This window comes from Equus przewalskii, chromosome 10, assembly GCF_037783145.1.
Source record: "Equus przewalskii isolate Varuska chromosome 10, EquPr2, whole genome shotgun sequence".
Classification (NCBI taxonomy): domain Eukaryota; kingdom Metazoa; phylum Chordata; class Mammalia; order Perissodactyla; family Equidae; genus Equus; species Equus przewalskii.
Window position 1 is genome coordinate 574,231 of NC_091840.1, and position 26,840 is coordinate 601,070.

Sequence of the window (26,840 nt, forward strand, 5' to 3'; positions counted from 1 at the left end):
GAGTTCCAGAGTCCTCCCTGCCCCAAAGCAGCTGCTGTTGCTCCAGCCTTCACCCCGCCTAGGTGAGGCAGCCCAGAAGTGCTGTTGGTGCCATCAGCCAAAGACTACCATGAGCACAGCAGACTCACTGCAATGAGGGAGACCTCGCACTTCAAGAAATGGGGGGCATCTCTGTAGGAGGGTGTTGGAAAAGACTTAGGGTAGGGCCTGTCCTGGGCGACTGGGGAGTGCTGGAGGAAATGCACTTTGCTCTGTGTTTAAAGCTGTCATGGTGCAGATTCTGAGACTGCTATCTTAATAATTCTTATCTAGAAGGTGGGAAAGCCGAGCAAAGTGAAGCTGTCGTTGGTAAGAAGTGGCAGACGCTCAGTCACCAGGACGGGCGTCTCGTCTTCGGCTGACTTGGACACTGCCCCATTCTGGTGTGTGTTCATGTGGGGTCCTGCTTTTGTCCTGCCCTATCTTCCTGTGTGTGTCAAATCTCCCTCTGCTGTCCTCTTATAAGGACACAGGTGATGGCATTTAGGGCACATCCACGTAATGCAGGATAATCTCCCCATCTCAGGTCCTTAACTTAATCACATCTACAAAGATCCTTCTTCCAAAATAAGGTAACATTTACAGGTTCCTGGGACTCGGACCTGATATCTTTGAGGGCCATTCTTCAGCCTGCCACATGCTATCCCAGATTACGAGCTTTCATGGCTTAAAATAATACACATTCCTTTTCTTACAGTTCTGGAGGTCAGAAGTCCAACACAAGTCTCAAGGGGCTAAAAGCAAGGTGTTGGCAGGGCTGGTTCCTTCCAGAAGCTCCAGGGGAGAATCAGTTCCAGGCTTGTTCCAGCTTCTAGAAGCTGCCAGCATTCCTCGGTTCCTGGCTGCACCACCCAATCTCTGCCTCTGTGGTCACACTGACTCTTGTCAACTGAAAAAGTAAATCAGACAGTTGTTTTACTCATAAAACAAGTTTATTTGGGAATAGCCAAAAGAATTGCAACTCAGGATGTGCATGCTATGGGCAACCACAGGCAAATCCGGAGAACAAAGGAGGAGCTGCTTTTACAGAGAAAGTGGGGAGAGGGAGAGGCTGTTCTAAAGGAAAGTCCATTGGGGGAGAGGAACAGTTCAGGGCGGCAATGCTTCTCATTATCTGGGCTGCTGCCAGGTGGGGAGAGAAATCTTCCTGCAGTAGTAGAGTACCAGCCATGCCTTTCAGTCAGTGATGGCCTGCATATAGGATGGTGGTCCCATAAGATTAGTACCATGCAGCCTAGTTGTTGTGGGAATTAAAAAAAGAAACTGTAATCAAATCGAAATCGGGAAGGCCTGTAGGGGGAGCTCTCACCCCCATCACATGTCGTCAATGTCACCAACCAGGAAGACAGGACATTCATATCTCCAGCAGGAAGTACAACTACTTTAGGACTGAAGGAAGATTTCTCTCCCAAACCACCAACAGCCCAGCCAATGAGACAGGCCACAGCCCAGCCAATGAGAAATGCTGCAGCTCAGCCAATGAAAAACCCCACAGCCCAGCCAATGAGAAATACCACAGCCCAGCCAATGAGAAATACCGCAGCTTAGCCAATGAAAATCCCCACAGCCCAGCCAATGAGACACGCCACAGCCCAGCCAATGAAAAACCCCACAGCCCAGCCAATGAGAAATACCGCAGCTCAGCCAATGAAAAACCCCACAGCCCAGCCAATGAGAAATGCCACAGCCCAGCCAATGAGAAACGCCACAGCCTAGCCAATGAGAAATACCACAGCCCAGCCAATGAGAAATACCGCAGCTCAGCCAATGAAAATCCCCACAGCCCAGCCAATGAGAAATACCACAGCCCAGCTAATGAGACACTCCACAGCCCAGCCAATGAGACACGCCACAGCCCAGCCAATGAGAAATACCGCAGCTCAGCCAATGAAAAGCCCCACAGCCCAGCCAATGAGAAATACCACAGCCCAGCCAATGAAAAACCCCACAGCCCAGCCAATGAGAAATGCCACAGCCCAGCTAATGAGAAACCCCACAGCCCAGCCAATGAGAAACACCACAGCTCAGCCAATGACAAATGCCGAAGCTCAGCCAATGAGAAGCATGCCGCCCTGAACTGTCACTTTCCCCCAATGGACTTTCCTTCAGAGCAGCACCCCCCTCCTCTGTAAAAGCAGCTCCTCCTTTGTTCTCTGGATCTGCCTGTGGTTCCCCATGGCACACACATCCCAAATTGGAATTCTGTTGGCTATTCTTGAATAAACTCATTTTGAGATAAATAACAGGCAAACTTGCCCTGTCAGTTGACAGTGTGTAGTAGGCTATACCATCTAGGTTTGTGTAAGTACACTCTATCATGTTTACACAATGTACCTCCTGCTGGAGATGCAAGTGTCCTTCCCTTCCTGTTTGGTGTCAGTGACAATTATCTGATACGGCGTGAGAGCTCTGCCTACAGTTCTTCCCCACTCCAGTTTAGTCCAGGTTTCTCTTATTAATTTCACACCTTCCTGCCTCTCCCTTATAATGTGATTACATTTCAGGCCACCTGGATAACCCAGGCTACTCTCCCCATCTCAAGATCCTTAATTTAATCCCATCTGCAAACTCCCTTCTGCCATATAAAGTGACACATTCCCAGGTTGCAGAGATTAGGAGTGCACATCCTTGGGGTCCATCATTCAGCGACCACACATGCCCCTCCTCTACTGGAGATTATAGCTCCCTTGCCCCCAGGAGTAACCACCATCTCCAATCTGTATAAACCATGCCCCTGGTGTTCTTCATATGTCTGCATCCACATACATATGTATCCGTACACAATAGGTTGTTGAGTTTGCCTATTGTGAGCTTTGTGAATCCTACCATAGGTATACTTTTGCAACTTGCTTTCTTTGTTCAACATTCTTTTGAGATTCATCCACCTGGACACAAACGGCTCTGGCTGTTCCTTTTCATGCCTCTGTGGAATTGTGTGGTGATGGATGCCACAAACTGTCCATTGCTGCGTGGATGGAGTATATTTGATTCTCCACAAGTGGCTAAACTCCCCTGGCCTTGCACTGTATTTTTCATCTTTTTTTCCCAAGCCTTTAATAACCCCATAATAGAGACATCTCATGGGTAGCCAGTCCCCAGTGGAGACACTCCTTGCCTCACAGGGGTACTCTGAGTATTCCAAGGGAATTCTGGGAAGTGTTTCTTTCTGTGGCCTATATTGTTAAAATATTGCATGGTATTTTTCCTCTTACAAATAGAAAGTTGGGTTTTAATATGGAACATATGTAACACCTATGCCCTCTATCCCTGACTCAAACCCCAGTCTGCCCCCCAGAGCTGAGAACGTGCCTTCCTCTCTCCCTCTTAGGAAAGGGTGAGGATCCTAACACTCGTTTCAAGTTCCTTTTCCTGTCTTCCACCTGAAGACTTGTGAGCTATCAATGGGGGTGTGTTAGTTTCTGAGGGCTGCCAAAAGGGTCCCAGAGGGTTGGCTCAAACAAGGATGTCCATGTTCTCACAGTCAGGGGCCCTAGGGCAGGTGCCCCAAGGCCTCTTCCCACTGTGTTTGGTGGCTCACAATTCTTGGCATTCGTGGTGTGTGGCCATAGCACTCCAATCTCGGGCTCTGTTGTTACATGGCTGTCCTCCCCAGTTTTCCCCCTTCTCTTCTAAGGAGGACATTTGTCATGGATTTAAGGCCCACCCTAAATCCAGGATGATCTCATCTCGGGATACTTAATTACATCTGCAAAGAATCTCCAAGAAAGGTCACATTCACAGGTTCTGGGTGGACACATCTTTTGGGGGCCACCATTCAATCCACTCCGGTGGGTGATGCAGCTTTGAGCTTCCCGGTCAGGATGCGATGGTTGTGGTGAGGGGATGTCCTTACTGGTGCCCCCAGCCTATTGCAGCCAAAGAAGGACTTCGAGTGAGGTGAGAACTGAAGTTGGCCCGAAAGGTGGCCCTCAGGGAAATCAAGGAAATGCTGAGTCTCTCCACTTCCCTGAGGGCCCGTGTCAGTGAGGTCACCATGGGTACCTGCACACTCTTGCTCCACAGTAATGACCAGACAAACGAAAGCAAGACCCTCTGGCAACAGGGTTCTTTCTGAGTGCGTGGGCTGCGGTGAGGAGCCCCAGGTCTGCCATTAGATCCTGGCCCCTATCCCAAACCGTGGGCCGGCTGCCTGTCCAGCTCCCCAAGCCGGGCCAGCCTGCATTACCCCCATATATGAGGAACCCAGTTATTCAACAAACTGGAGGCACCATCTGCGGCACAGAGGGAGAGCTGCTCCGGCAGACACCGACCACACACTGGAAAGGTCTCTGCCCTGGAGGGTGGACCAGCAGCCCAAGTGTGCAGATGGAAGGGCAGCAGGCGGGTGGGAAGGGGGTGCTTCCTGGAATGCAGGTGTCCAGGTAGGAGGGAGAGATAGGAGACGGGAGAGTGAGGCGGGAGAGCAGAGGGCTCTCTGGGCAGGAGACCCCCAAGGCCGGCTGCTCCTGCCTCCATGGCTGCTCATGTTAGATTAGAGCAGGACCATGGGCCAGGTCCTGTGTGTCCCAGGGGGCTCTGTGTGTCCTGAGGGTGCTCAGTGCCCTGGGGGTTCTGTGTGTCCCAGGGGATTCTGCATTCTGGGGGGTCCTGTGTCATGGGGGTGGTTCTGAATGGAGAAGCTTCTATACTTTCATATACTTCTGTTTGCTGACTTGTATACATTTGGCTGTTTTTGTGTACATTTTACTTCTATATGTGTTAAAAACCCCGTAAGGCATTACCATTTTCATTTATCTTTCTAATCGATTTAAAACAAGAAAACTCTCTTACACTTACCTAAATTTATATGATTTCTTGGAGTCGGGGGCGGCTCTGGGCCCTGCCTGCTCATGAGGGGCTCCAGGCTCGGCGGCCTCTTTGAATCCCCTCCCCTCCCGAGGGTGGTCGTCCTCAGGCTCAGCTCCGCCCCTCGCAGGCGGTCCCCGACCCCAGACGCGCCCCGCCCTCCCCCGCTCAGGCCCCGCCCCCTCCGGCCAGGCCCCGCCCCGGGCGCGGACACGCTCTCCTCAGGTCCGCCCTCCCCGGGACGCGGCCACGCCCCCCGTAGACCCGGGCCCACCTCCGCGCACGTGACGCTCTCGGCGCTCGCTCCCCGCCCTGGCCGTCCGCGGGTGGATGCGCCCGGCGCTCCGCAGCGCCCTGGCTGCGCGCGCACGCACGGCCGCTCGTCGCTTCCGGCCGCGGCGGCCTCCGCGCCGGCCTGACGGGACCCCAGCCCCGGCCTCCCGAGCGGCATGAGGCGCTGAGAGGCGGCGGCGCCATGAACCTCCTGCCGTGCAACCCCCACGGCAACGGGCTGCTCTACGCCGGCTTCAACCAGGACCACGGTGAGGGCGCCCCGCCGCGGCCCCCGGCCCGGCCGCCTCCCCCGGGGCGGGCCCGGTCCCTCCGGCCCTCACGCGGACAGACGGCGGGCGGTCCCGCGGAGCCCCGCTCCTGCGCGCCCGGCCGTTATCGCCGGGCCCGCGTCGGCGTCCCGCGTCGGTCTCACCGGAAGCCGCCTTTGTTCGGTGGGGTCGGAGCCTCTCCGGCGGAGGCGCGGCCGGGGCTCGGGCGCCGCGGGCTGGAGCCGCCCTGCCCGTGCCGGAGGGCCTGCGGGCGGGCCGAGGCGCGCGGCGGCTCCCAGGCCGGCTGCCGAGAGCCCTGCGCGGCGCCTGCGCGGCCCGTTCCTGAGGGTCGGCGCCGCGGGGCCCGCGGGGCGAGGAGGGCGGCCTGGCGCGCCGGCCGGCCTGCGGGGTCGAGTCGGTGTCACCGAGGGGCACGGCGGGGACGGTGGAACCTGCGCGAGCCCGAGACAGCCGGAGGTTCTCGCCCATTGCGCGCGGCGGGCTCTCGGGCCTTCGGGGCCGTGGAGGGCTCCCGGAGGCGGCGGCGGGCACACCGGGAAGGCTGGAAGGGGTGGCGGCCGCGGCCGGGGACCGCAGGCGGTGTGGGTTCGCTCGCGCCGCGGGGATTGCGGAGGAACGCGTTTAGGATCCGGGAGGTGTGCGTTGGGGGCGCGATGTAGGACATCGGGCAGTGTGTGGCTGAGCGCTTGGGTTCCGATTACTGGAGGAGGGCTGGTGGGGTTTTTAAGAGGTTCTGGTAATATGTGAGAACTCTTTAAGGACTTAATAGGGTTGTGACAACTCCTTAAGAAACGTGCTTTCAGTGAAGAGTTGGCCGGCTGATAGTGATGGAGGGGAGAGAACTGTAAAAACTCCTGCGGTGACTTTCGCGTCTGTGAAAGCAGAAAGATTGAACCCATTTAATGCAAGGACGTCATTTTTATATACCTGCCTTAACACGAAATGAGGAATCTTTGTGTTAAGCTTCAGTATAATAATTGAGGCTCATAACGATGCTAATTATTTAAGAAAGCGGTAAAGTTTATAATATTTTTATAAAGGTTTCATCGAAGATTGTTTTAAAAAGACAGCTTCGGCTTTTAAAGGGATGTATTTCAGTTGTCTGAAAAATGCGCTTTTGTAAAACTAGCTTGTTTCATTGTAACAAATTTTGAGTAAAGCTTACAGTGTTTTCGGGGAAAAAAAATGCTTGTTTACTTAAGCTTGTGGTTACCTTTAGGTTAATTTCCTGTGATATAAATTTATGCCAGATGCTGAGTTGATTACATTTTGCTTTTACTTATACTGATTTTTAATTTTTACTCTCGGCGCTTTTAACACTCTCATTGCAACTTTAGGCTTAGAAATTATTATTATTATTTTTTTTGGAGGAAGATCAGCCCTGACCTAACATCTGCTGCTAATCCTCCTGTTTTTGCTGAGGAAGACTGGCCCTGAGCTGACATCTGTGCCCATCTTCCGCTACTTTCTATGTGGGACGCCTGCCACAGAATGGCTTGACAAGCCGTGCCATATCCACACCCGGGATCTGAACCGGGGAACCCCAGGCCTCCGAAGCGGAACATGGGCACTTAACTGCTGCGCCACCAGGCGGACCCAGAAATTATTATTATTATTATTGTTATTTTTTTTAAGATTGGCACCTGATCTAACATCTGTTGCCATTCTTTTTTTTTCTTCTCCCCAGAGCCCCCCAGTACGTAGTTGTATCTTCTAGTTTTAGGTCCCTCTGGCTCTGCAATGTGGGCCACCGCCTCAGCGTGGCTTGATGAGTGGTGCCATGTTGGCACCCAGGCTATGAACTGGGGAAACCCTGGGCCACCGAAGCAGAGTGGGTGAACTCAACCCCTCAGCCACGGGCCCGGCCCCACAGTGTAACTTCTGACAGCAGAGATGAGTTTTGCCTGTCTTTGCACTTTCTTTTTGTTTCTGGCTTTTTTATTCAACATAATGTCTTTGAGATTTTTTTCCGTGTTGAGTACAGATGATTCTCATTGATGTATAGTGTTATTTTGTGTGCATGTATCAAATTCTTTTATCCATTCTACCACTGGTGGGCATTTGGGTAGGTTCCCCCTTTTTGTCTATCACGAGTATAATAGTGCTACCACAAGCATTCTAATAGATGTCTTCTGGTGAACGTGCGTTGTCGTTTCTGCAAGGCACGTGTACCTCGGAGTGGACTTGACAGCTGTAGTAGATAGTGCAAACAGTTTTCCGAAATGGTTGTACCAGTTTGCCCTCCACCAGCAGTTACTGTGCCCTGCCCCACCTCACACTTGGTATTTTCCATCATTTTGGCCATTCGGGGAAGTGTGTAGATCTCCTTGTGTTGTATTTGAGATTGTATTTGCACTTCCCTATTTTGTATGTTTACTAGCCATTTAGATATTCTCTTTTACGAAATGTCCAAGTCTTCTGCTAAGTTTTCTATTGGGGTCTGCTTTTCTCTTGTGTATTTATAAAGATTGTATATTTTTATATGTCTGTCCGAAATATATGTGTTCTGGTGAAGACAAATAAGGTAGGTGCAGGCTTAAAATTCAGGAAAGATGTAATAGTTGACAGAGGAAGGAAAAAGATTCAGCTACTGTATTGTGTCTGTATCTTCTGAGAAACAAAACTCTGATATCTGTGTCCAGATTACATGATTCCAGTAACACAAAGAGGGAGTTGCAAACCAGAATAAGTTATGAGATAATAAGCAATGTGGCACTTTCGAGTGTATTTCAGACTCCAGGCTAAGATAAAGTGCATTTCAGAGCCTGAAAGTTGATTGCAGAACACAGTCTCCAGCTCGCTGGGTAAGTGTCATGGGTCCTTGAATCTGTCGTGTTCTGCAGTTTTTAAGTAACTTGGACAAAAAATAGAAGCACACTTTTCACCTTTGGAAGGGTGGCTGGTAGAGCAGAATAATTGGTTCCAAAGCTGGAAATCAGTAAGATTGTCATGCAGACTAGTTGTGCGCTTGCTGTGAGGGACCAGGCTTTGCAGCGTGTCTTGTGAAAAAGAATTGGAGAGTTTGGCTTTTGTCCTTCCAGCCACATGAGCCAACAGTCAGACATGGTAGCGTTTAGGGAGGTTAATGTGGTCTTGGGTTGCACTTAAGGCAAATGGAGTCCAGGTCATAGGATCATCTTCAAACTTGAGTGCTTCCTTCAGCTCCTGACAGTTCCCTTAACTGGACCGTTAACAACCTGCTGTGTGACTTGGAGATGGTGACCCGGGTCACTGGTGGCCATGACAAGGGTTTAGGGAGTTAGGATTATTTACAGGAGAGAGTTGAGGTCACGGGAGACCTCAGAGCTGCCATCTAAAAGACTATCCTGGGGCAGCCCTTTGCTCTCTTTCCCCAAGCCAGAGTGTCAGCACCTGCTGGGATTGTGGCTGTTCTCCAAGAGACATGGGCTTTCTTGTTCATCGTTGCCTCCCTGGGACTTGGCACCTGACACACGGTGCTCGAGAGATGTGTTTGGAACAGGCAGGCCATTATGTGGTGAGCATTACGAGAGGCCGGTGTTGAGGGAAATGTGCAGTGCCAGAGTGGCTTGTGGAGGTAGCCGGTGAGCCCCTCCTCCTGGAATGAAGAGTTCAGGTGGAGCCTGGTCCTCAGGAACACCAGAGAAGGGTCCTGAAGTGGGAGGTTGGAGTGAGTAACTCCAGAGACTCCTTTGCATGTTAAATGTCAGACCGAGAATGTGCTAGGACGTGTACATCATTTAATAACAGTCTGTGAGAAGAGTAGTTGTGGCGTGTGCAGACAATGTCTGTGGGGCCTGAGCGTCCCCAAGAGTTCTTAGGAGAGGCCACTTTCTCCAGACCCCTTTCTTTCCTTTTGCAGCTCCAGGTCTGGGGTCCTTAATGGAGACCCCAGCAAGGTGATTAATGTGTTTCTCTCACACTTTAGGATGTTTTGCCTGTGGGATGGAAAATGGATTCCGAGTCTATAACACTGATCCACTAAAAGAAAAAGAGAAACAAGGTAAGGGGTAACTGACATTTTATAATTTCTCCCCTTTCCAGCCCTCAAAGAGTCTAAATTTTATCTTGCAGGTAGCGGGGGTGGGACGGCTGGTTGTGAGAAGTAAATGGGGTTAGTGGCCCTCCGTCAACTTGGATGGCGCCGTCTTCCTTTCGCCGAGCTTCTCGGGTGCTGGGCTCTGTGCGGGGATAAGTGCTGACTCAGCGGGCGTCGCCCTGCCTCTGATTTCGCCAGTGAATTATCAACTTTGGAACAACTCATGTCTTTTCCCGTCTTCAGTCCTTGCTAGCTGTACAGGAAGAAAAAGGTGTAGTTGATGCAAGCCGTTGTCACTCTTCCTGTTGAGTGTAAATTGTAGAGAATTCAAATGATGGATTAAACTGCAGCATATGGGACTCTTAACTCTTGGTAAATGACCAACACTTAGAAAATATTATTTGTAACAATAAATTATAGTTGCTTCTGTTTACTTATTTCAGTGTCTTAAATTATGTTTTCATGGGATACAAGTTTTCAAAAGCTGGAATCAGGAATTTTATTGATAATAACAGTGGTCCTTTTCCCATTTGACAGGAGAAAAATACTAAATTTACAGGTAGAATTTTTTTTTCAATTTGTTTTTTCCTCCTACATATTTTTCTTAAGCTTTTGTTGTCTCCCAGTCCTTACCTGCTGGGAGAATCAAGCACTGCCAACAGATGAACAAATCTCGGATAAATTACAGAAAATGAACAACATCCTTTTTCTTCCTGCAGTTGTGGTTTTCGTTTTTATTCAATGTGCAAGTTACAATTTCTGATGCTTGAGCTGTTTCTCATCTGTAAGAGGAAGTTGCGCATTCTGGTGCTCCACCAAACATCCCCCTTCCATTTTAACAACTCGTGTGGCAGTGGAACCCCTTTGACAAGTGAAATCTTCCTCATAACCCTGGTATCTAAAGCAGTCAGTGTTGCTTTATATCTGGAGTTGATTTTGTAAGATGAGCTCTGCAACTTTCATTTATTAGAGAAATAAAGCATAGCCTGGTGGTTAAGGGCTGAGATTCTAGACCTGAATCCTGGCTCTGCCCCTTACCAAGTTGCTGTGTAACCTTGGGGAACTTCCTCACCTTCCCTTGGTCTCAGTTTCTTTATGTGTAAAGGAGGACAACTGCTTACCTCCCAAGGTGGTTGTAAAGATGAGTGGATGTGTAGAACGCAGCGCCTGGCCCACGTTAAGTGCTCTGTCAGCTTGTGCCTCCTGGTTTGTTATAGCGGTAGCAGCAGTGTTACTCTAACGTGAGTCAGTGGGATCAGTGAGTGTCACAGGCATGGTGGGAATCTCCCATCAGTCTTCCGGGCATCTGGCTTCTGTTTGTTTTGGTTGCATAGTGAATTAAGACAACTCTACTTTATACATACTTAGGAAAGTTACAAAGTATTTTGAAACAGCTTGACTTGTAAATTTCAGGATGCTTTGTACTTAAGTTGACCCAGAAACTTAGAGAGGAATTGTAGATATTAGTTTCAAAGTTGAATCATTAGCGTATTAACAACTGCTTCCTAATTAATGAAATGTTTACAATAAATTCAGGATTTCTTATAAAAATAAGTTTGACAAGAAGCATCTAACACTCCTAAATTCCAGAAAGGTTTGCCATCATTCTGCTGTAGTGCACGTGTTGTTCACTCGTGCTGCTGGGCTGCACTGTCTGAGGCAGGCTGTCCTTGAGTTTAGCGGGTAGTGAATTTGGTGCAATGCTTTTTGGTGATGCATTGTAAGAAATTCACCCACATGTGCTTGTAGGTTCATCTGCTATTACATTTCTGGCAACTTACAACTCAACCATAGAAAACAGGCGGAAGACTTGACCTTGTTCCTTTTTTATCTTCGTGGTTTGCTTTCCTAAATGAGGAAGGCGGTTTGCCTGCATTGCAGCAGTCATTCCAGATCTGGGCTCTCGGCCTTGTCTCCTGGGACTGTGGCACTGAGTAAGGAGACCGCATGATTGGCCATGAGCAGGAGTGCCTCTCCCAGGCGCGCCCACCGCTGGCAGGGACTGGAAGCTGGTAGTGCCAGGAAGCTGTCTTGAGGATCCCTGAGCAGCTTTCTCCCACCTGCCTCTAGGGTGTTGTAGGTCCTTCATCTGATGCACGGCTGGAGTGGGTTTTCTCAGTGGTCAGAGAAGCATTGCTCTGCTCCAGGGAGAGGCCTGGACTTGCATAGTGCAGCCTGTCTTGGGTGAATTCCTCACCTTCTCTTGATCTCGGTTTCTTTTTCTTTTTTTTTTGCTTTTTCTCCCCAAATTCACCTAGCACGTAGTTGAGTATTTTAGTTGTGGGTCCTTCCAGTTGCGGCATGTGGGGTGCTGCCCCAGCATGGCCTGACGAGCGGCGCTATGTCTGCACCCGGGATCTGAACCGATGAGACCCTGGGCCGCCAAAGTGGAGCGTGTAACCAACCACTCAGCCATGGGGCCGGCCCCTGTCTCACTTTCTTTATGTGTAAAATGAGGACAACTGCCTACCTCCTAAAGTGGTTGTAAAGATGTTGTTGTTGTTTGTGCTTTTTTGTGATAAAAAGAAAATAACGTGAAATTTCCCGGCCGTTTTAAAGTGTAGAGTTCAGTAGTGTTAAACGTATTCCCGTTGTTGAACAGACCTCCAGAACTCTGTTCATCTTCCCAAACGGAAACTCTGTCCCCATTAAACACTAGCTCCCCATTCCCAGCCTCCCAGCCCATGGCATCCACCATCTTACTTTCTGTCTCTATGAATTTGACAACTTTAGGGACCTCATGTAAGTGGAATCATACGGAGTTTGTCCTTTTGTGCCTGACTTATTTCCCTTAGCAGAATGTCCTCCTAGTTCATCCATGTTGTACCATGTGTCAGAATTTCCATCCTTTTTGAGGCTGAATATTCCATTATATGGGTAGACTACATTTTATTCATCCCTCAATAGAGGTTTGTGTTCGTTCTACCTCTTGGCTATTGTGAATACTGCTGCTATAAATGTGGGTGTGAAAATATCTCTTGGGGATCTTGCTTTCACTTCTTTTGAATATAAACCAAGAAATGGGATTAGTGGATCATGTGGTAATTCTATTTTTGATTTCTTGAGGAACCACCAAAATACTGTTTTCAGTAGCAGCTGCACCAACAGGACCACGTCCTTGTCAACACTTGTTATTTTCTGATTTTCTTGATAGTGGCCATCCTAATGAGAGTGAGGTGATATCTTATCATGGTTTTGATTTGCATTTCTCTAATGTTTAATGAGGATGTGGAAAGTGTTGAGTATCTTTTCATATGTTTGTTGGACACTTGTATATTGCCTTCAGAGAAATGTCTGTTCAAGTCCTTCGCCCATTTTTTAATTGGGTTATTTGATTTTGTTGTTGTTAATGTTGGGTTGTAGGAATTCTTTATATATTCTGAATATTAACCTTTATCAGGTTTATGATTTGCAAATATTTTCTCCTGTTCTCTAAGTTGCCTTTTCTTTCTGTTGGTTGTGTCCTTTAGTGTACAAAAGTTTTTGAGTTTAATGTAGTTCTATTTGTCTATTTTTGCTTTTGTTGCCTGTGCTTTTCATGTTATATCCAGGAAATCATTGCCATGTCCAATGTCAATGACCAATGTCCAGTGTCATGAAGCTTTTTGCCTATGTTTTCTTTTAGGAGTTTCATAGTTTTGGATCTTATGTGTAGGTCTTTAACCCATTTTGAGTTAATTTTGCGTACGGTGTAAGTTAAGGATCCAACTTCATCCTTTTGCATGTGGATGTACAGTTTTCCATTAGCATTTATTGGAGAGACTGTCCTTTCCCCCATTGGGTGGTCAGCAATTACTTAGTAGCAGGTTATTGGAAGTTTCACTGAGCTCTAGTCTATTGCAGTCCATTAATGTCTTCAGGAGTCTAAAGGCCAAGACTAAATGTGGACTGGCAGTTCATCTTCCTACTGAGTGGTGAATGAGTTTGTGGGAACCAAGGGAGTGGCCTCAGTTGCTGGAGGTGGTGTCCTCTGCTGCGGGGTAAAGAAGCCCTGGGCTTTTATGCATCTGATCCACACACCTAGCCGCGAGAGGAGTGCTCTTTAAGGAATGGACCGTTGTAGTCATTTGGGTTTGGACAGTGGCCACATCCTATTAAAGCCAGAATTACTTTGAGGTAGCTTGTGTGTCAAAGGACTATTAAATTGTTTATAAGAAAAGCTGTCCTCACTGTGAATAATATTTTTTTTTTTTAAGATTTTATTTTTTCCTTTTTCTCCCCAAAGCTCCCTGGCACATAGTTGTATATTCTTTGTTGTGGGTCCTTCTAGTTGTGGCATGTGGGACGCTGCCTCAGCGTGGTTTGATGAGCAGTGTCATGTCCGCGCCCAGGATTCGAACCAATGAAACACTGGGCTGCCTGCAGCGGAGCGCACGAACTTAACCGCTCGGCCACGGGGCCAGCCCCTTCACTGTGAATAATATTAAATATATAGTCCTTTCTAGGGTTTCTACTAGGCCTTGCATTTTAAGTTTCTTATAGACCGAGCTGATGAACTTTGCAGTCATCTTGTGCAGCTATGCCTGCACAGGTGGAAGTCGATTCTTAGGTTACCTTCTAATTTGCAGAGGTTTTGGCTCCTTACTTGCCTTCTGCTGTGCCCAGGAGCTACAGTCATTACCGACCAGAGTGCAAGGATGGAGGAAGCTGGGTGGGGCAGTCCTGCTCTGCAGCATAAACCCCCCAGAGCCAGGTCTGCTTCTCTGAGCCCCAGACTTCTCATTGGGCTTCCCACTGCCTGCCTTCTGTCGTGGAGGACCTCTGAAAATTGGCTGACATTTCCCTCAATGTAGTTCATGAACGTTTTTGAGCATTTCAGACTTCAGTGGAAGAGGTGTTTAAGACGATAAAAAGCTCGACTTCTGCAATGAAGCATTTAGCATGCTTTTTTAGATTTTGCTACCTACATCTTAAAATATGAATTTAGGTATTTCATAACTTCTTAGGATGCTCTGTGCTCAGCGTTTATTCATGAAAGCACAGTTCATGATGACAGGATGCAGCCTGTAGCTAATTATTTTTCCTAGGTGGTCACCATTCTGGTTTCTGACTGTAGTTAGATATAAATTGTGATTAAATATCACATGCTCAGTGTTAGGTTTTCACTTTTTTTCTTGTAAAATATATATACTAACTTCTTTTTAATGTCATTTCAGAATTTCTAGAAGGAGGAGTTGGCCATGTTGAAATGTTATTTCGCTGCAACTATTTAGCTTTAGTTGGTGGTGGGAAAAAGCCGAAATACCCTCCCAACAAAGGTAAAGTTCTTGTGCATTTAATACTCATGCCTCATGTGTAGCAGTGTCTGGAACTTTAGAATATCTTTGTGTCTTTGGCCACACTTGACATTCCCTGGTAGTCCTGTGAAGTCTGAAGGACTAAAGCATCCACAAAGAGAGCATCTGGTCTCTGCTGTTCCCAGAAGAAGAAACGCCTGACAAGGGTCACTTGTTCTCATCAACATAGTTGCCTGCTTTTCAGTTAATTTGGAAGTGGGCGCATGCCATGCCTCTGGACCCCATTTTGTTCTGGGTATTCTCCTGTGGGTTGACATCACAGATGTGACGAGTGCATTTTAAAGCAAGATATAGGGAGATTACTTTTCTTACAAAGAGCAGTTGACCTCCAGAAACACTACTTTGGTTGCCATGTAGAACAAAAAACCAACTTGGCCCTAGGTTTAAGGATATTGTTTTTGGTATGTGTGTGTAAGTCTGTGTGTGTTCAAAGAGATTGCAGTGTGAAAGATCTGGTTCTTTTTAAGTAAGGAAGAAACAGAAAACTTAACCAACCACAGCTGTGTGCTTCATGCCTACCAACTAGATATTGGGGGAAGAGAAAGAAACCCAGGAAAGGAGGATAGAATGGCAGAAGGGTGGCAGGTGGATTGGGGTAGTGGGTGGAGACAGATCCAGGGGGCCTTGAAGACCAGGTGAGGGTGTGGTCAGGAAGGCAGTGCTGTCAGATCTTAGGAACATTCTAGTCTAAAGCAGTGTGTAAGGCTGAGTGAAGAGACACCAGAGGTTGGAGGCAGAAACGGGAGCTGTTGTTCACAGGACGGGGTAGGGAGAGAGAAGCAAGTGTGGTCATCAGAGTCAAAAGCTGGAGATGGGTGGAGGAGGATGAGGCCTGAGAAAAGTCACTGGGCCTGCTAACCTGGGTGACCACTGGCGGCCGTGGAAGACTGTTGAGTTGGAGCCCGCTGGTAAGTGACAGGTTCCACAGAGGATGGGTAGTGGCAGAGAAGCTGGAGACTGCGCTCTTTCAAAGTTTGGTGGGTAGTGATGAAAGTCTCCCAATAAAGAGTGAAGACGAGGGTGGGGCGTGTTCTGGGGGTGCCCTGGGCAGGAAGAGGAGCTGGAGGTCTGCTTGAGATGGTGCAGTGGGGTGTAGCCCAGGCCTGACAGGAAAGCGAAGAAAGGCACAGAGTTCTAGATGAGCCTTGACACGCCTGGGGCCCAGGCTCACAGTTCTCAGTGGAGCCTAATGGATTCTATGAACTGCCCTCAGGTGAGGGGTCACCCTGACAACCCCTCCTGAACAGCCGAGCAGGTGTGTACAGCCCCCCAGCTTGTCGTCACAGGCTGAAGAGCAGAAAGCCCAGGGTGCTGTCCGGGTCATTGCCAGCATGGCCCAGATGAGCAGCACCTGTGGCTGTGAGTCCTGCAAGAGGCCACCCAGAAGTGACATGGAAGCAGCTGTGCTTGGAGAGAGAACAGGGGCGGGTTGTGCAATGGAATAAGAATTACTTTACCTGGCGTCTTTGGGGATGGGCAGAAGTCCTACTGCTGGATCAATTTTTGTCTTGTCACGAAGAATTTTATTGATCATTGATGAGGAAGGGAATCAGGAGCCCGGTGTGTTGGCCTTCCCTTGCCCCTACCTATGGCACTGTTAGGAGAGTGCCTCCCTAGGCTCTTCCAAGGGAACAGTCGGACTGGATAATCTCTGGGGTCTCCTTCACCTGTAACATCTTACTCTCCATAGGAAAATCCCAACAAGTGAAAGGGTCTCAAATTTTATAGAGTTAGAGGAAAGCAATTTTCTAACATAAAATTTTGAGAAAAATTTAAATTTACTTATTGTAGAGTGCTAAAGGCAATTTTAAAATAAGAATTTAGTCTGTTTAAGCTTTTGTAAGATTAAAAATGTTTTTTTCATAATGTCAAAATTCCTTCATGAATTTACTCTTAATAATTACAAATAAAGATACTTGCTGTTGAACTGTAAAGAGTCTGGCATCTTTGGTTTCTGAAAAACAGAATAAAATAAGACTGGAGGAGACAGGCTGTCACAGTGAGACCAGCTGAGTTCTAATGGAGACTGTTCAGGCAGAGCAGAAAGCCCTTTTCATTTAGTCAAGAGCTTAGAGGACAAAGGAGAATTCTAGAATTACTGAATATAGTCTTGCATCACTTAATGACCGGGACATGTTCTGAGAAGTGCGTCATCAGGCACTTCATCGTTGTGAGAACATCACAGGGTGTACTTACACAAACATAGGTGGTGTAGGCTCTACACCAATGCTGTATGGGACTATGGGACCACTGCCATCATAAGGGCCTGTCATTGACCGAAATGTGGTTATACGGCACATGACTGTATACCTTTTGCTATCAGGAGCTGTATTAAAAGACAGACACACAGAATCCTGCATAGCACATTTGAACTTGCTGGCACGCTGCAGGAAGGCAGCTCAAAGACCTTGGAGGCCAGCGGAGTTCCCCCCCTTTACAAATGGGGAATTGACGGTCAATCCAGGTTAGGTCCTTGGATTTTTCTCTCTACCCAAGCATCGCATCTGGTCACTTTTCTTTTGAGAACAAGAATTTGTGATGCTGCCTTTGTTGCTTCATCACGCCTTTTCCAGAAATTTCTGATAATGGAATTCACCCGATTTGTGACCCCCTTGACATGGCTCCTCTGGGATTCTGTCTGGTTTTACATTTGTTTTCCGTTAGACTTGTTGGTGTGAGGCAGTGGAGCCAGAGGAAGTGCGCTTCCGAATCCCTTTACAAGTTCAGCAGTACGAGTGTCCTTTGCCCGGAGGTTGTGAACATGTTGGCTCTGGAAGGTTATTATTTTCGATAAGAAACTCTATTGACCTAGTGATTCTTCCACTTAATATCGTGTTTAGTGCATTTAAGGAGGAGCCAACTTTAGAGGTTTGTTGAATGAAGAGATTTATCAAACAAAGATGGTATTTTAAAGGAGTAAGAAGAATAAAATTGCTTCATTTTTGAATGGTCATAGATTTTAATTAACCTCTTCAATAGTAAGTACATTTTATGTTACTTAATAAGTTTGGTAGTTCTTGCAGGCTGGTATTAAATTATCTCTTGATTTGAAACTTAGGTCCCTTAGTCCATTCTGTCAAGACTTAGGCCTGAATCTGGCCTCCAGGACTTGTGTTGGTCATGGTGTCAGGACTTGCAGGGAAACATTCCTTCCCTCCCTTCCTTGGTCACCTTGCCCCTGACCTGACTGTGAGGGAGACTCACGTTCCCTCACGTCACACCCTCCATGGATGGCTTTCCTAGTAGAGAGGATGGGAATGGGTGGATACCCCACTCCCCGTGCCTCTTCCCAAGCACAGTGCTGGTCGCCATTCCCATCCTCACAGGTTATCTGTCAATTATCTCAGCCCTTTGGATGCAGACTACTAATCCATCATGATAAAATATTGCAGTGTGAGCAAGAAAACGCGACAGAAGACATTCCTGAGCTTCAGGAAGAGTAAGAACAGTCAGGGTGGGGTTGAGGTCCCTGGCCCTGGTTTTTATCCATCTAATTCCACAATAAAACCGAAACCTTTTTCACACTTAGTAACTATGGTTAGGCTTGCCTTGTGGCTCAGTCAAGTGAAACCTAGGAAGGAGAGGTAGGGAGTTTGCCTGAAAAGAGGAGAGATTAGAGCATGCATGAATGCGTGTGTGTTTCAGAGAGAGACAGAGATTGATTGCCTCCGGTGTTGACCAGGCGTGTGAGTGCTGGAAGAGGAGGAAGGGGAGGGATCAAGTGAGCTCTGGGCTGCCAGAGAAGGAAAGGTGTGAGTTGGAGGTGTTCTGAGACCTGGGAGGGAGGGGGACCGTGGTTCCTAGTGGGAGAGCAACATCTCTACCTGGTCCGGTGTTTGTGGGGTCAGGACTCCTTCAGAAGTGGCCTTAACGATGCAGCACTGTAGCCTGCCTATTATTGTGTTCATAAATCCTTTCTGACATTTCAGTGATGATCTGGGATGACCTGAAAAAGAAGACGGTTATTGAAATAGAATTTTCTACAGAAGTCAAGGCAGTCAAATTGCGGCGAGATAGGTATGTTCGATATCTGATTCTCAAAGTGGAATAGTCGCTTTCTCTGAAGGTGGCTGAAATACTGTATAGAAGGAAGAAAAGTGTTTAGGAAAATGATGTATTAAGATGTGATAACTAGTTAATAACCCAAAGGACATAAGGATTATTTATGTGCCACAAGGAAGATGGTGAACTTTACTGGCTTTCAAGGATCTCTTGGAGGCAAGTAATCAGTGGGCATGGATGAAAGGGGCCTGCCATGGACCAGGCCCTTGGCTCTCAGTCCTTCAAGAGAGCTGGCCCCATCCAGCAGGTGCAGACGAGGACACAAATTTTGGACCTTGAATTGCCTCACTCTTAGTCCATGCTTTTCCAAATGCTGCTTCAATACATATTTTGAATGTAAAAGTAAAGGAAAATTCAGAACCTCCTGTAGTGAGAAGGTGTCATTGAACCTCACCTGTTGAAAGTAGCAGTTTTCTCTCAGCCATTGCCTTCATGGGTTTAAGAGAATATAGGAGTTTTTCCCAGTATGTTGAGCAAGATAGAGCAAAGCTTTATTAATCTGGATTTTAATTTGGTATGATTTACATGTTCTGCTCAGCTGTAGGAGGACAAAGGGTGTCAACAAGGTGAATGTAAAAAGGGGTCTGTCGTGCCCCGTTCATAGGTAGGTTTGTTCCTTCCAGTAATGTCAGTATTTAGGGGCCTTTGATAATGCAAATATTGGAGCCAAATCAAGAATCTTCTACTTCCCAACATTTCTGAATGATCAAGACATATCTGAAAGCATATAGAAATAGAATTTCTGCCCCATATGTTCTACTTGGCTCTTACTCTAGAGGGAATATTTGAAGATAATGTGTCTTCAGACCTCAGAACGGTCTGTTAGCTGGCCTCTACGCAGGTGCGAGGAGCATGCCCATCAGTGCCCTGCTCCAAAGACCTCAGCTGCAAGGGGCCCTGGCTAAAGAACAAATGATCCTTTTGTGTATGGTGTTGCAGTGTTTGAGTTTCAAAATGATAACAAAAATCACAAAATGTTTTGAGTTTCACTTTTGGAGAGAGGAATTGTATTTTTTTCTTTACAGAATTGTGGTGGTTTTGGACTCCATGATTAAGGTGTTTACATTCACACACAATCCCCATCAGTTGCACGTCTTTGAAACCTGCTATAATCCTAAAGGTAAGAAATTCAGAGAAGGAGGGACGATGGAAATTGGCTTCCTCGTGTCCAGTCCAGACAGGGACACAGATCTGCACTGGGTGCCTTCTCCTCCAGGCAGGTCTTTATCTGAGCAGCCGGCGTCCGTGGGGAGCGGAGTCCTGAGGCGCATCAGGGCTTTCTTCTTCCACACCCTTCCCTAGCTCGCTCTGCGTCCTCTTGGGTGGACTGTCCACAGCCCGGCCTCCTGGGCAGTTGTCCTGAGACCTGCCCTCTCATCAGAGTCGCGGGGGGCAGGCTTTCACCAGACTCTTCCAAAGTCAGCCATTCGGGAGCCCTGTGGTGGGCCCCAGAATCATGTTTTCCTTAAGTTCTGAGGCATTTCCTTCCCTTTTTCTTCTGGAGGGAGGATTGCTTGTAGCTGACTTTGTGATTCATTATGTCATCTTAATTTCTCTTTAAAATTTTTGTCTTTTTCTCCCAGCTTTATTTTGGTATAATTTACATAAAACTCATTTCAATAAATTTTATTTACTGTAAACAGTTGTATAACTACCACTACAGTCAAGACAGCAGTCCCATCACCCAAAAAACTTTCCTCGGGCAGTCGCCCACCACCACGTTTTGCTGTGTTTGGTGTCTTTCTCTTAGCTTAGTATTGTTTAGATTCCTTCATGTTTTTTGTGTATATTATCATTTTGCCCCTTTTTATTGCTGAGTACTATTCCATGGTCTGGATATACCACAGTTACTATCCCCACCAGTTTTTCTGGCTCTTATAAATAGAAGCTGCTATGACTGTTCACGTATAAATCTCTGCATGCATATATTTTTCATTTCTCTTGAGTAAATACTGAGGAGTACAATTGTTAGGTCATGTTGTAACTATATGTTTAACTTTATAAAATACTAACAAAGTGTTTTCCAAAGTGGCCTTATATTGCATTCTCATAATCAGTGACTTAGGAGAGTTCCCATTGCAGCATATCCTTGTCAGCACTTGGTACTGTCCATCTTTCTAACTTTACACGTTATTGTGGCTGTGGTCATAGTATCTCCCTATGGTTTTGGTTTACATTTCTCTGGGGACCACTCATGTTAAGCAGCTTTTCATATGCTTATTGCCATTCCTATGTCTTCTTTTGTGCAGTGTCTGTGACTCTTTTACCCATTTTAAAATTGTTTATCTTATTATTGAGTTGTAAGAATTCTTTATACATTTTAGATAAAGCCCTTTGTCATACTTTGCAGATATTTTCAGTTAATCTGTGGCTTTTTGCATAACAGATTTTCTTTATGTTTCCTTCCAGAAGTTTAATAGTGCGTGTTTTGTTTGTTTGTTTGTTTTTTTGGTGAGGAAGATTGGCCCTGAGCTAACATCTGTTGCCAGTCTTCCTCTTTTTGCTTGAGGAAGATTTGCCCTGAGCTAACATCTGTGCCAATCTTCCTCTGTTTTCTATGTGGGACAGCACCACAGCATGGCTTAGTGAGTGGTGCATAGGTCCGTGCCCAGGATCTGAACCTGCTAACCCTGGGCCGCTGAAGCTGAGTTTGCGAACTTCACTACACCACTGGGCCGGCCCCAAATAATAGCTTTTGATCCTAAGTTAGGTCTTTGAGCTATTTCAAGTTAATTTTTTTATATGGCATGAGGCAAAGGTGCAGATCTGTTTTTTTCTATATAGATATCAAGTTTCTAGTAACATTTGTTAAAAAGACTATTTTTTCTGCATTGAATTACCTTGGTACTTTTTTTCTGATCCTATAAGTGTAAATGATCTGTGTTTCTGTCCTTATATACCATACTGCCTTGATTTCTGGAGCTTTAAAAAAATTCTTGAAATTAGGTAGTATAAGTCTTGCAATCTTGTTTTTCTTTTACAAGAAATTTTTTTGACTGTCTAAGACCTCTGCCTTTCTTTTCAGCTTTATTGTCGGTGTGTCTCTTTCTTAAACAAAAGCCTTTGGAGGTTTTCGTTGTGACTGCACTGATGGTAGAGGAATGTGAATTCCAGCGTGTGATCACAGCACGTGCTCCATCGGCCAGGGTTCTGGTTCTCCTTTGCAGTGGCGCACTGTCTTATGCATCTATTGTCAAATTTATTCCTAAATATTTTGGTTTTTTTATGCTATTGTTAATGGAGTAGTTTTTAGATTTTACAATTTTGCATTGTCAGTGGCTGACATGACGAAAGACAGACATTTGATAAAGTTTATTCAATAATAAGTTCAGTAAATGTTTCCAATTATGAGATGGTCTCCTGGGAGGTAGCTTTGCTTGGCCCTCTGATACCCTTTACAATGAAAAGATCTTGTGACCGATTTAAATAGAAACCCGTGAATAATTCCTGTTATTTTCTCTTGGGAACTGGAGGGCAGAGAGCAGATTTTGGTTGTGTGGCAGCAGAGGCTCTGAAGGTGGTTTTGAGTCCTTGGTGGGTTTTCTCTGTCTCTGTTTAGGCCTCTGTGTCCTGTGCCCCAATAGTAACAACTCCCTCCTGGCCTTCCCGGGCACACATACGGGCCATGTGCAGCTTGTGGACCTGGCCAGCACTGAGAAGCCACCCGTGGACATTCCTGCCCACGAGGGCGTCCTGAGCTGCATTGCTCTCAACCTGCAGGGAACAAGAATTGCAACGGCATCTGAAAAAGTGAGTGCGTGTCGCCCCTCACTGAGGTCGTGTGCTCCCATAGCTGCCCTCGCACTCCTTAGGACTGACTCGTGGCCTCTGCAGGAAACCAGTCCTTCCCTGAGGATTCTGACTCCCCGCAGGTTCTTGGCTACTTCTCTCAGGAAATGAGTTGTGGTTGACATAGATGGTCCAAAAGCCGTTTTATTTGGTCGTGCCTCATCTTTTTGGCAGCTGAATTACAGTCTTAGCGTCTCTATCTAGCTGTGGGAGTTATAAATAAGATGCTGTTTCTCTAGACAATGAACTGACATCACTCAGGGAACGGGTCAGCCTGGGCCTTGTGTTCTCTTGGGGCTCCACCAGGGAGCCGATGCAGGGGCTTAGTGGAGGCCGATGCCCGTGGACCTGGGCCCCAGGTCTCCCTCACTGCCCAGTGCTGTTGGACTAAAGAGTCACCAACTTGTCCTCAGGTAGGACAGAGGGAAAGGTTGAGTTTTAGATCATGAGGGTGAGTTGGGGAAGGATTTTATGGGCTAATGGGTTTTTGAATATAAATCATTTCAAAAAACTAATTAAAAAGTTGTGAATCTTTGATAATGAAACACTTCACTGTTTTTCAAAGGGGACCCTTATAAGAATATTTGATACTTCATCAGGGCATTTAATCCAGGAACTACGAAGAGGATCTCAAGCAGCTAATATTTATTGGTAAGAGTGAACATTTCGCCCTAGAGAAGGCCATTGCTTTGGGCTGCCTGGAAATGGGTGCTGTGTGATTGGAAGGGAGAGTCATGACCCCCACTGTGAGGCGGGCGGAGGCTGCTCTGGTGTTAAGGGGTCGGGTTTCAGCTCGTTTTATTATTACTAATTTTGACTTTTTATTATGGTAATATATACAAAAGTAGAAAGAATATTATATTAACCGCTGTTAACCCATCACTCTGCTTTAGTATTTATCAGTATTTACAGTTTTATTTCATGTCTTCACTATCCCTTCAGCATAGTTTTCTGTAGTATTTTAGGGCAAATACTAGAGACCTTGTCAGCTTACCTGTAATTCCTTCCGCCTCCTTTGAGAGACTGAACTACTTCCTCTCCGATAATTGTTCCACACCCCCTGGTGTCTGTTGCACTGAAGTGGCTGGACCCCAGCTTGGGCAGGATTTCATTCGTTGCATCTGTGGTCTTTGCAGGTGTTGAGCAGCATTTGGGGCTGAGATAAAAACGTAATTAATGTATGAATTTAGAGAATGTGCCTGTGGGCCCTGTGGTGAGCGGCACGCTCTCCTGTCTGTCTGCTCTCAGGGCCTCTCCAGCCAGAGCAGGTACCTGCCCCAGACCAGCGATGCCCACCTCCAAAGGGGTAGCCTGCGCCTCGAGGGGCCAGGCTTGTGGAGGAGGCGTTTTTCTCACCTGAGTGGGTAGCCTCAGGGACCCTGGGGTTTCAGAGTTGCTCTCCATGCCACTCAGCCTTGTCAGTGCACCCAAGGAGGGGCCCAGCTGAGAACGCTGGGTCCTGTCCACCTTAGACCTCTGGTTCCATGTGAGCACTGTTGGCTGTCTAAAGAGGGGGTGGCTCTTAAAATTGCTGTCTTGAATATGGGACTGCCGGGGTTTGAGGCGTGAGCTCGCATGGCTTGTTGCTGTGGTTGGAGCTGGGCTCTACTGCATTCACACAAAAACCGAGTTGCTTCTGCTTTCTCGGCAGCATTAACTTCAATCAGGACGCTTCCCTCATCTGCGTGTCCAGTGACCATGGCACAGTGCACATTTTTGCTGCCGAAGATCCAAAAAGGAATAAACAGTCTAGGTAGGTTTCCCAAAGTTAAAAGGACTGTCATCTCAGTGTGGGCAAATTCAGAATTAAGTCACAGTCGGGATCTCTCTCATCAGCCGTTCATTTGATTCTTTGAAAATCAGTACAGAGTATTTGATGCTACAACAGTGACATCTTTACTCCCCTGTTGTTGACTCTTAGAAAATGTCTGATGAGGATCCAGGCACCTTTCCATGTTTGAGAACTTGGTCCTGAACTCCAGTGGCTGTCCCTGTGTTTAGAAAACTGACTTAGTGGCAGTAGAAACCTGTGCCCCTTCAGGTGCTAATGGTTTCTGGTTTTATTATAAAGCCATTTGCAAAGACTTAGTTTTTTCATGTAAGAAATAAAAAAATTAAAAGCAAAAACAGATGTTAGATCATTAAGGCTAAGACTGTATGAAAGAGAGCAGTGTCTTTTTAACTTTGTTAGGTGAATGTAACGTCCTTCCTTTTCTTCCTTGTCCTCATAGTTTGGCATCAGCCAGCTTCCTTCCAAAATACTTCAGTTCCAAGTGGAGTTTTTCCAAGTTTCAGGTTCCCTCAGGCTCTCCATGCATTTGTGCCTTTGGAACGGAGCCAAATGCTGTCATTGGTAAGTGGTCCTTTCAAGTCAGGATGTCTCTCAGCACCACACCAGCCCCACCAGCTGCCCCTTCCTCTCTCTCTCCTGGGGGTGCAGTGCATCCCACTCGGGGTCTGCACAGCCATTTGTGATGTTATCAGCTCCCTGCCCTCCAGGGTTTCCCAGGAAATCGTTGGGACAGATCATTTGGTTTTTGAACTGATGACCAAAGAGGATTTTTTCGTGTTGCCAACACTCCCAGATTAGTTGGGACTCTTGGCCACATGTGTGAGCCCCTCGCCGCCCACAATCGCTTTGAGTTGCTGCTCAGCTCAGCTCGGTGAGGGCTGCTTGCTTTTAACTTTGGGAAGAGACACTTGAATAAAATGGGTCTCCTTCTGTCCCAGCGATTTGTGCAGATGGCAGCTACTACAAATTCCTCTTCAACCCCAAGGGGGAATGCATCCGGGACGTCTATGCGCAGTTTCTAGAAATGACCGACGACAAGCTGTGACTCTTCACCAGGAGTGCAATCAACACCCACGGCCGATCACCCCCAAAAGCGCTGAGTGTGCCCCTCAACTTCCTGGGGCTGGTGCCGGCGCCCTTGGGCCTTGTGGGTAACAGGCTGGAGGGACTGTCTAGGGGACCTTGGTCTCAAAGCCATATGTGGTTGTCTGTTTTCCTAAGCAAGGCTTCCCATTTCCAGTACTAAAGAAGCATACTCATCAGGGCACTACAGACACTTGAGTGGCTCTGAGCAGCTCGTGCCCGACTGCTGGCTTGTTACCTTTAGTTCAACCGTGACGCCAGCGTTAGTGGTTCCACCGCATCCTCGCACCTACAGTTGAGGGCTCCATACAAACTTAGGGACTGGGTTAAGAAAAGGATGGATAAATTGAAATTTGGTTTTGGCAGCAGAGTCCATCATTTTTACTGAGTCTATAATGGGGAAATGAATAAATCTGTAAATGTTAGTTCTTACATTATAACCAGATTTAAATAGAATAATACCAGCAGCTGGCCTTAGAAAATGAGAAAGGAATTCCTTCTCCCATCTGAACCTGAAGGAAAAAGACAGCGTATTACAGAACACAGGGTGGGTGTTTCCCATGTGACCCCCGTGTCGTGGTCGTCTCTGTGCCTGTGGTAAACCTGTGGTTTGGTTGTGTGTGCACATGTCTTTGTGTTGGAGCTGTTGGATTTGAGGCTGATGCCAGGCCACCCAGTGAGCAGAGCGCTCTGGGCGTCGCCTGTGGTCTCCTGGTGAAACTCCGGTTAAAAGCTTCCCTGTTACACGTAGGGAACAGAGTAACGCGCAAACTTTGAAAACCTCGTCATAGAAGAAAGCGTCACTTAGCTTACAGGATGTGAAGGGAAGCGTCCGCCGTCCCTCCAGAGCAGCACCTGGTTTCTCGGCGGGAGCGGGCACCTGCCGCTCCACCTGCCATCTCTCCGTCTTTTTCTCTCCCCAGCATTTCTAAGAATAGCTGCACACTAACATTTCAAGAATGAAAGGCACATCACGGTTTTTAAGATTTGGTAACTGAAATAGGTTATGGGCTCTCTATTCTTAGTACTACTTGAGTTTATATTTAATTTTCTTAAACTACCTTTAAAGAAATTTAATTTTATGGTTTTGATTTTAGGTTGTAAACATTTAAAATCTGCAGCAGCAAGTTCTCCATTTTGCCAGTTCTTTTACTGTCATGTAATCAACTAACTTTGTATGTGGATTTCGATGTAAAGTATGCATGTTACTTTTATGTGTATTTAATCATGAAATTTAATTTTGCACATTTATTTGTAATGTTTCTTTTAAATAAAAGTGACTAATTTTGTTGTACTCTGCACCTGTCAAGGGAAAAGAATTGTATGTTACAAAGCCAAACCCCTAGTTTTCACAGCGGTTGGACTGTAGGCCTCGGAACACCCCATGTGTC

The 26,840-nt window shown here is 46.9% G+C and overlaps 1 protein-coding gene across 2 annotated transcripts; it reads left to right on the forward strand.

Moving 5' to 3' along the window:
- Window positions 1-5,111: 5,111 nt before the first annotated feature.
- WDR45B (WD repeat domain 45B) lies at window positions 5,112-26,748 on the forward strand. Of its 2 annotated transcripts, XM_070561298.1 has the most exons (11): window positions 5,136-5,387; window positions 9,316-9,390; window positions 14,583-14,684; window positions 18,050-18,162; window positions 18,653-18,740; window positions 19,811-19,905; window positions 22,345-22,535; window positions 23,140-23,225; window positions 24,226-24,327; window positions 24,806-24,927; window positions 25,305-26,748. In XM_070561298.1, exons 4-11 carry the CDS (start codon window positions 18,099-18,101, stop codon window positions 25,409-25,411), a joined length of 855 nt encoding a protein of 284 aa, XP_070417399.1. In that variant the 5' UTR covers window positions 5,136-5,387; window positions 9,316-9,390; window positions 14,583-14,684; window positions 18,050-18,098; the 3' UTR covers window positions 25,412-26,748. The 2 variants fall into 2 exon arrangements, with proteins under 2 accessions (XP_070417398.1, XP_070417399.1); XM_070561297.1 differs by lacking the exon at window positions 18,050-18,162 and having other exon boundaries at window positions 5,112-5,387.
- The last annotated feature ends 92 nt before the right edge of the window (window positions 26,749-26,840 follow it).

Coding starts and splice junctions, on each gene's coding strand:
- WDR45B (XM_070561297.1), top strand. CDS start 5,321: ATGAACCTCCTGCCGTGCAACCCCCACGGCAACGGGCTGCTCTACGCC. Junction 5,388..9,315: donor CGGCTTCAACCAGGACCACG/GTGAGGGCGCCC, acceptor CTCACACTTTAG/GATGTTTTGCCTGTGGGATG. Junction 19,906..22,344: donor AACCTGCTATAATCCTAAAG/GTAAGAAATTCA, acceptor GTCTCTGTTTAG/GCCTCTGTGTCCTGTGCCCC.